The sequence below is a fragment of the Gopherus flavomarginatus genome, chromosome 2 (assembly GCF_025201925.1).
Source record: "Gopherus flavomarginatus isolate rGopFla2 chromosome 2, rGopFla2.mat.asm, whole genome shotgun sequence".
Lineage (NCBI taxonomy): Eukaryota > Metazoa > Chordata > Testudines > Testudinidae > Gopherus > Gopherus flavomarginatus.
In genome coordinates this window covers 166,148,202-166,157,308 of record NC_066618.1, presented here as the reverse complement: position 1 = coordinate 166,157,308, position 9,107 = coordinate 166,148,202, and the positions used below count along the sequence as shown (strand labels likewise).

The following is a 9,107-nucleotide window of genomic DNA, read 5'->3' as shown; positions in this document are numbered from 1 at the left end:
GAAGCCCGCCGCTGCAGCCAATCCCCACCAGGGATACAACCTTAACCCGCATCGTGACCACCTCAGCCAATAGCCTTGAAGGTGCCATCTCAACGCTGCAGCCCTTGCAGCCTTAGCCAATCACTGAGAAGGTACCGCCCATTCCGTGCATATCAATCAGCCCTAGCATTCCGCATCTAACGACGCAAACAAAAATTTAGCCAATCAGCGTCAACTTTCCTTCCGTCACCGCCCGATCACCAATCAGTGGAAACCCGAGGCGGTGCACAAGACACCCGTTTCTTAAAGCGACAGGCACACAATGTCCTCGCCGAGTGCCCCGCATTAACAAAGCACAGCCCCGCCCGGCCCTATCCCCCGCCGGGCCCTACCCGGGGAGCGCTGAGCGGGGCTGTGGGTAAGGGAGGGGTGCCCCTGCCTCCGGCCCCTGCTGGCCCCGCGCCCGGGGGGAGCAGCGAGGGCCGGTGACCCCGTGGGGCGGGGCGGGCGGCACGTGGGCGGGGCGAGCAGGGTCTATCCGGGGGCAAATGGCGGCGCTTCCGCTGCGTGTGGTGGGTGGCGGGAGCGGGGTGGGAGCCGCCGGGCTGGGGCCGCAGGATGAACTACATGCCGGGCACCGCCAGCCTCATCCAGGACATCGACAGTGAGTGGCGCCCGGCAGGGGGGCCGCGGACCCCCCTTTCCTCTCGAGTCCCGCTACGGCCCCTGCCCCCCGGGCCTGGCCAGGCCTCGCTGCAGCCCCCGATCCCCTGACCCGCCCGGGGCCCCACTACAGGCCCCACCTCACCCCCGGGCCTGGCTAGGTCCCTTTGCAGTCCCCCCTGCCCTGCTAGAGCCCCGGGACTAGCCAGGCCCCGCTGCGGTGTCTCCCCCCACCCGCGGGTCCCGCTGCAGCTCCCGGACTCTGTAGCTTCGCGTCCTTTTTTTGAAAGGCTCCAGGCTGCAAAAGATCTTGAGACGGAGGGAGACCCCTCGGCTCCTCCCTGGAGCGCTGCCCTCAGCCAGAGCGCGCTGGGTTGGCCTGGGGGTACGGGCTTCCCCGTCTCTCTCTCGGGGTGACTCCCCTTCCCCCATTGCTGTCACTATAACGGGGTTCTCTCATTAGCCCGGCGCGCCTGTCAGTTCAGGTTAATAATGATCATCTCAGCGCTAACTGAGCAGCCTGAGTCTCCCTTTCTTTTGGGAAATCCCCGTACTTCCCCTTCTCTCCGCTGCTACGCTCCATCTCACCTTGGCTGCCTTTCCGTGGTGCTGTGTGTAGTTTGTGAAGGGCTTCAGCATCCTCCAGGGTGCCGGGTACTTCGTAAATGTACGTTTTAAATCATCTCCTGGTGTTGGTGTTTCCAAATCTCTAGTACTGTGATTTTGCAGAGAGTCTCGATATTTTCATTTCAGATCTGGGTGGCACTTACAAACAAATGGCCTGGTTTTTCAGCAGTCTGTCACCTGCAGGCAGCTCCCCTTGATTTCAGTGGCAGCTGCATATGCCCAGCACCTCAGAAAATCTGGCTAGAAAAACTATTATAAAGTCTTCAGAACAGAACCCTTTTTGTTATCTCTCCATACAGCATGATGGGGCACAGATCCATGACAGGCTCTGAAGCACTACCACAATATGACTAATGCTATTTAACGCTGATTAAAACATTCTTGTTCAGCATTTTAGTTGCTCTCCTTTGAATTTGGCCTTTGTACTGATTGTAAGCAGTGCTTGATATTTTCTATAACCATTAATGCTAATTTAACATCTCTTCCAGAAAAACATTTGGTCCTCCTTCGAGATGGTAGAACACTGATAGGATATTTGCGAAGCATCGATCAGTTTGGTATGTGATCACATGGCCTCACTCTTAGTCCAAGCCCTCTCTGCCTCATTCTTTCCCATTATGTACATCTTTAATGCTATTTCTTAAATGTCTACTTTACTATAAATCCACTGTTTAAAATTCTCCAGTAGACAGTGCTGAAAGCTAGGATTCCACGTGTGATGCATGTGCGTCACAAGCCTTTGACATGTGACAAATAGAAACATTCTTGGAAAAGTAACATTTGCCAAAACCAGTACATGAGGTGTGGAGGGAGGTGAGGAATGCTCATTGTTTTTAATCAGCATTGGCTTCCATAAAAGCAGCTATTATTCTAAGTGCTGTAGAGGGAAAAGGGAGGAAATTTCGCTGTGTGTGTTTGACTTTTAATTCTCCCAGTGTGCTCAGATATTTTCCAGCTTTATGGCATGTGGCCACCCCTTCTCGATCGCAAAGACGTGCATCTTGCATCAGAATTTGATAGCTCTGAAAATGCTTCTAGCTTTCAAGTTGCCTGTTAAAATATTTTATTGTTTCAGGAGTTTCTTAGCTCACCGCTTGGGGGACCCAGACACCTCCCAAACAGTGCTTTAAGAATCAAGAGGAGCTAAGTGCACATAATTTTCACCAGCATCATCAATGATACCATTGGCAGGAAAGAGGGAATGCCTTGGATGGGGCTCTTGGTGTACATTTTTTGGGGGGAAGAGGACTTATAAAGATAATAACTTAATAAGGTTTGGGAATAATCTATGGGTTCCAGCATTGTATAAACATGTAGAAGATAGAGTGGTTGAGAGTCCAGGCTGTATATCCAGCTGATGTCAGAAATTTAGCTGTGCTGCGGACTCTTTGGATACGTCTACACTGCAATTTAAGCCCAGGGTTAGTGGGACTCAAGTCAGCTGACCTGTGTTAGGGAACCCTGGGTTTGTGTCCACATTGTATTTTAACCTCATGTTAAGATGTTTCTAACCCATGCTCTGGCATCCACTTGCAGACCCGAATCAAAGTAATAATGTCCCAGAGTCCCTAGTGCCCCTCTTCCCCCCCCCCAATGTGTCTGCTGTAGCCCTAGAACCATGGGGCACTGTGAGAAAAGATTACTGCCCACCCTGCATGGTACTAAGAAGGAGCTCGCTTTGCAAAAGGCTTGATCAATTCGCTCTCTGTTGCAAGCCCCAGAGGCTCTCTAAAAGTATACTTGCAGATCAGAGATCGGAAGAGAATGGGTTAACACTGAGTCCTGAGCCGCTAGCATTTGCAAAGCGTAGGGGCTTTCCTTTTCAATAGAGTGGATTGCAGATTGTTGGGATAGAGGACTAAGGAAGTTGTCCTATGGAATTGTGGGATACTTCCAGCTGACTCCTGAGACCCACATCAAGTGGTGCCGCATCTTCACTGCAAAGCAGTAGGGTTCAGACCCTGGTGCTTTAAGCACAGTAACTACTGTGGTACTTGAGCTTTCCAGTAATAGGAGCTGTATAACAGGATCTATGCTACCTTGCCCATGTGTAGACAAAGCTATATGACATGGCTGTGACAGATTTTAATCCATGTGTAGATGGATAATACAGGATGTAGCCATCTCTTAGCTCAGGTAGATTCCTAGACTAAAATATGGTTCTCTGGTACTATAACGGGCTCTTCGGTCACAGAAGCAAGGGAAAATATATGGTATAAAATGGTTCTACCCCAACCCTCCCCACACCTGGGTATTGTTGCAGTGTGGACAGGGCCTTTAGCAACATTGGTTTAGAATGAGTTTAGAGCCGACTGAGTGCTGTAGCATGGGACATGAGGTGACTCTTGGGGGTGGGATGGGGTGGGATGCACACTACTGAGATGACATCTTGCACCATGCCCATTCCTGCTTTGCTAGGCTTGTGAGTCAAGAGCTTTTTGGGGTGTTGCGCCTGATCTTTAAAGCCCTGAATGAGCTAGGTCCATGCTGTCCCTCACGTCCAGCCCTGGCAGAGAGAATTGACAGGTGTGCTGCAGCTGGGGTGGCTCCTAAGGCGGAACTCTTTGGGGTAGGGGGCTGGGCAGTCTCTGTGGAAGGCTGCAGAGTTTTCTGCCAATGGAGATCAAGATGAGTCTGTCTCACTACTTTGAGAGTGCAGTGCAAGATCTGTAGGTCTGCCCAGCAATGGCAAAGCACTGTGCAGATTAGCTGGGGAGGATCTTTATCCTCACTTCACTGAAACACACAGGGGACATGACTCACCCAAGGGCTCTGCCAGAGCCAGGACCTCTTGGCTTCCACCCCTGCGTTGCTCTCCAAGCTGGGCTGCTACAGATGGGATGTGGAAGGCAACTGGCCAAGTTGACCCTGCTTGTGTGTTTGGCTGAAATGAGGGAGTGGTGGAGAGTTTGTGTTAAATTTTGGATAGAATTCAGTGCCAGGCTTGATTACGTGTACAGAGCCTGATCCTTCTGTTGAGGTAAATGGAGCATGATCACCCAAATGGTGCTTAGTTACAGTGATGGCTGTTAATGATATGTAGCAATCCATAATCAAAAGGGTGGGCAGAGCCAGGGATTAGGAATGCATAGGCTGAGAGGGTGCTGTGATAAAATGTAATTTCAAAGAGCAACCAGGAGAACATTTTACTGCTAGATCTCTGAGCAAAAGCAGTGAAACAGAAAATCTCCGCTTCAGTTAAAGACACAGTGACTTAATTGTAAACAGCAAGTTTGGATCTGAGTTTCCTGTTTCATTTGTTTCCTGTGTGATCTTGTTGGGTGTAATAGATACATAATCTAGAATAGTAGTGCTGATTTCTTGTCACATGCCTGTCATGAATGGTATTGCACATTTCCTCAATTCCAAACAATCAAGGCTTAAAAGTACTGATGCGTATAAAGTGGTGTGACTTGAAGTCTGAATTTAAACCTTGTTTGTGTTATGGTTTTTAAATAAGTGTGTGTACTCCTCATGGTTAAGAGCTGGCATTATAAACATTCTTATCTGCATAATCTTTCCCCTTGAATTTATACGCACGGTGGTGTCTGGTTTTCTTCAAGATAAGCTAGTTTTAAGATTTAGCTTACCAGATACTGGATTTTATATATTCAGCATTTGGTTGGTAATAAAAAAAAAAAAAGAACAACCCTTTAATAAACTATAGTTAAGTTAAAAGAACATGTCAAGATGTTCTTACTTTCTATGGTTTGTTAAAGCTTCTTTTAAAAGTTGGCTAATATATCGTCCCTTACTGATAGATATCTATATCTATCTATCTATCTTTTGGCCTGCTTTTAATTGGCAAATGCTGACCTCTTTTCTTTTTCTGTGGATGTTGACTGAACAATTTTATTGAGTCTAGGACAACTGCAATTTAAATAGCCACTTAAGATGAAACATCTTGGTCTTTGCCCCAGAATGAACAATTGAGTCAGTACTGCTCCAGGGACCGTGTGACATTTAATTGCTGCTGCAGATGGAGTACAGTGTTTGTTTTCTTATGGCTTGTACAAACCCCAGTGTCTTCAACTTCACAGCAATCCATAGATCTGCCAATTAAAATATCGAGACTTTGCAACGTTTTTCCCTTTTGGATTCTGACTGACTTCCGTCACATTTCACCCTGAAAATGTGGAGTGTGAAGTTCAATATTTCAGGAAAAATAAGATTAGGATGGGAAACCTCCAGTCAAGACGCATGTCATAGTTTCAGAAAGTGGAGCCAGTGACTAGCTTCCCTCGTGACTAGTGCCCTGTGTGGTGCTGTACTGCTTATGGTGCCGTGCTCTTGGGTGGCATGAAACTTCAGTACATGAAACTTGTGCTCATTAAAGAGCAGTGATGCTTCTTGTAAGAGTAGGTCTTGAGCCCAGAGCCTTGGTTGCCTATTTCAGTTCTCTTGCAGTGGGGTCTGGTGCCTAACCCAAGGGACTGGATGTCAGGTAACCTGCATTCTGTTCCTGTTTCTGCCACTGATGCTTCCCTTCCCTGTGCCTGTTTCTCTTCCCAGCCCTTGTCTTGTCTATCAAGATCTCATGCACACATGAAAGTAAATTCAGATGAAAGTAGGATGTGAATTTAAAGCAGATTAACTATTCCTGATTAACTCTGTGTGGACACTCTTATTCTGGAGTATGAATAGCTAATTCTGATATTGTGTCCTTTCATGGAGTTAATCAAGAAGAAATCCCCTTGTAGATAAGACTTAGTCTGTAAGCTTTTCAGGGCAGCGACAGCCTCCCATTCTGTCTGGACAGTACCTAGCCCCATGGAGCTCCAATCTCGGGTGGGGCCTCTAGGTGCTATGCAGTACTGCAAATAGATGCAGTATTGTGCTAAATCGGTTCCACCCCAGCAACAACTGCACTGAAGTGGTGGGTGAAACTCAACTGCCCTTTGCTGAAATGCTCAGAGATCCTGGATGCTACCAAAGCATGAGCATTAGGGCGGCTTTGCAGCACATTTGCAGCCCCTCTGCTTTGGGTTGGGACCACGACACTGTAGCCTCATTCAGACAGTCACAAAGGAGTCTGTTTTCTTCCTCCCTTGAAAACTGCAGCAAACTTGGTGTTACACCAGACGGTGGAGCGCATTCACGTGGGCAAAAAATATGGCGACATCCCTCGAGGCATCTTTGTTGTGCGAGGCGAGAACGTTGTCCTGCTGGGGGAAATAGTAAGTAAGCCTCTCGTCTGTCGCTTTGCTGGAGCGCAGGCTCCCTTGCTGCCCAGGAATGTAGTCTCGGTTACTCTGAGCAGCGTTGCCAACAAACTTGACGCTGGAGCCAGGTCTCATCAACAACTGGCAGTGTGCGGGTCTCTTCTGTATCAGTGATGATATATGTGTGCTGTGAAATGGTCACACGATGCCAGAGAAGTGAGCACCGTGGGAATTATGTAACCCTTTACCTTGGCTCATGGAATGAGCTGTTACATAGGCAAAAGGGCCAACCCTGCGATCAAGGGTCCTGTGCTTTTCTCCCTTCAGTACTGTAAGGAGCAACATGGTGCCTTCCTCTAGCTGCTCGGGGGGAGGAGCGTAGTGCAAAGGTTTTGGTGCAGGTTAGTTTATCAGAGCCATGTGGGAAAATGGACACCCATAGAAGCTTTGAGATGTTTCCCACCAGCTCCAAGGGTAAAGTGAGCCTGCAGCACAGGATATATTTGGGTAACTGAGTGCGTGTGGAGGAATCTGTAGTGGTCTCAGCCTGAAGGCAGTATTCCAGGTTCAGTATGGTCAGTGTTATGCAGAGCAGCTGTCATCTCCCTCCCACTTCCCCTCAAAAAAGCCAACAAACTTGCCTTTTTCCAGGTCAGATTTCCTTTTGCAGTTTCCCACATGCATCCTTGTCTTTACGGGTGTTTGCAACACCTCAGAGCTCTGCATTGACTGTGATTTCAGGTTAGGGTCTTCAAGGAAACTTAAGGAGTAGGTGCCCAAATCCCATTGTAATTCATACATACTCTTTACACTTTATGGTTTTCTTGAGTGAAATTTGGGCATTTAAAAATCAACATCCCAGAGCAGGGATGAAACGTTGAGATGGCTCCTATCTACCCTCGGCATGGGGGGAGTTGGATGTATCCTGGGAGACAGATCCTGCCATGGCTCAGCTTCTCTGATAGAGCAGGCCAATGAACCTATCAATGGGCAATGATAGGTTGTCCCATCCAGAAATATCTAGCTGGCCCTCTGGGGTCTGTGGGCACAAAGCCCTCTTCAGAGTCCATAGCATATGCCTAGGCATCCCTAAAGTGCAAATGTAAGATTTCTGTTCATACCCGTATGACTTTGATTACAGACACGTCTCCCCTTCTCTCTGGTTTGAGTCTGCCCTGACTATTCAGAGCATCAACAAATCATACATCTGATCCTTCCTAGCCAGTGGCAGCCTTGAACAGTGTTGCTCCAACAATTTGCAGTCTGCAAAAGTGGAGCATGGATTGATTGTTTTCCCCTTTCCTGTGCTCCGTTCTAACGAGACAGTATCAGCTGCAGCATTTCCCCCTCCTTGGGAAATGTTAACCCCAGTACTAGGCGCACAGTAGGTCCTGTATCAAATGCCTTGAATTGTGAAGAGAGGGGTGAGTACTTGAGACATCCAGCAAGCCCAGTGGGATTCTTGGAGTGTGAGCAGATCCCGAGAGCTGTGACCTCAGCAATGACCCTTTCCTGGTTTTGTTATGAGAGCAGAATGTAATAGATTAATTGTGAAGCTGCTAAGGACCAATTAAAACGAAACCTCAGTGATGTACCACATTGAGTGCACTGGGTTCATGCCCTCCAGCACAATGTTCATACTGAGTGACAGTAGAGAGCTCCTGCTTCTCATGAACTGAATCCCTCCATCCCCTTTGGGATCACGTCTCCTCTCTGACATGAGGTGATTGTGTAAGCTAGGGAGTTGGGGCTGCATGGATGTGCAGACTGCCGATCCTCGCAGCTCCGGGCTGTGTCTGCGGATGGTCAGTGTAAACAAACGGCTCATGGTCCGCCAGCACGTTACCCTGATGGGCCGCATGCCGAAGGTTGCTGTCCCCTGCTCTAGGGCAGTGCTGGAAATCCTGGGACTTGTATCCTGTCCCATGCATCTGCATTGTGAAGTGCTGATCATTGGAGGAGCTGCTTGGGGACACATGAATTCTTGACACATGAATATGTTAATATGCTGCTTGTGGTCCAGGTAGTGCTGTGTTAAGCGCTTTCTGTAATGTCACGGGTGGTCAGTGCAAGCAGAGCCACAGATCTCACTGCTAGCTCCCTCCTGGCAACCCTGAATGGTGCTTCTTTTGCAGGACCTGGAGAAGGAGAGTGACACGCCTTTGCAGCAGGTGTCGATCGAGGAGATCCTGGAGGAACAGCGAGTGGAACAGCAAGCCAAGCAAGAATCGGAGAAGCTGAAAGTACAGGCACTTAAGGAGCGAGGTCTTTCAATCCCACGGGCAGACACTCTAGATGAGTATTAGGTGTTCTGCCCCATCGGACAATTTGCTCTGTCCAAGCAAGCAGAGCGCTTTGCATTTAGACCACACTTGGCTAGAGGGTGTGTAGGTCTGTTTGAAAGGCTGTCCTTTGTTTTTTGTTTTTTTTTTTTTAATTTTGGGCTTATGTTTTCCATGGCACAGACACACTATTAAAATCATGTTGTTGTTTTCACAAAATCGTTGTTTATGAAGAATGAAGGTGTCTGACTAGCCTTTAATATACCCACATGCGATGGTGCAGTTTAAAGTGTGTGCGCATGGAGAGAAACTTTTTTTTTTTTTCTTTAAGTGATTTTTGGGGAAACTGCTCCTCAACATGTAAATAAAACCTGGATCCTGACAATATAATCAA

At 48.1% G+C, this 9,107-nt stretch overlaps 1 protein-coding gene across 1 annotated transcript; it reads left to right on the top strand.

The window, feature by feature from the left end:
- The first annotated feature begins 507 nt into the window (after positions 1–507).
- On the top strand, positions 508–9,107 carry LSM1 (LSM1 homolog, mRNA degradation associated). The gene is made up of 4 exons (XM_050940352.1): positions 508–643; positions 1,758–1,826; positions 6,331–6,446; positions 8,567–9,107. Exons 1-4 carry the CDS (start codon positions 598–600, stop codon positions 8,735–8,737), a joined length of 402 nt encoding a protein of 133 aa, XP_050796309.1. The 5' UTR covers positions 508–597; the 3' UTR covers positions 8,738–9,107.

Bases quoted from the DNA above. Each gene is read 5' to 3' on its own strand.
- LSM1 (XM_050940352.1), top strand. From the start codon at position 598: ATGAACTACATGCCGGGCACCGCCAGCCTCATCCAGGACATCGACA. The intron at 644-1,757 runs GTGAGTGGCGCC...CATCTCTTCCAG, and splicing joins CCTCATCCAGGACATCGACA to AAAAACATTTGGTCCTCCTT. The intron at 1,827-6,330 runs GTATGTGATCAC...TGAAAACTGCAG, and splicing joins GCGAAGCATCGATCAGTTTG to CAAACTTGGTGTTACACCAG.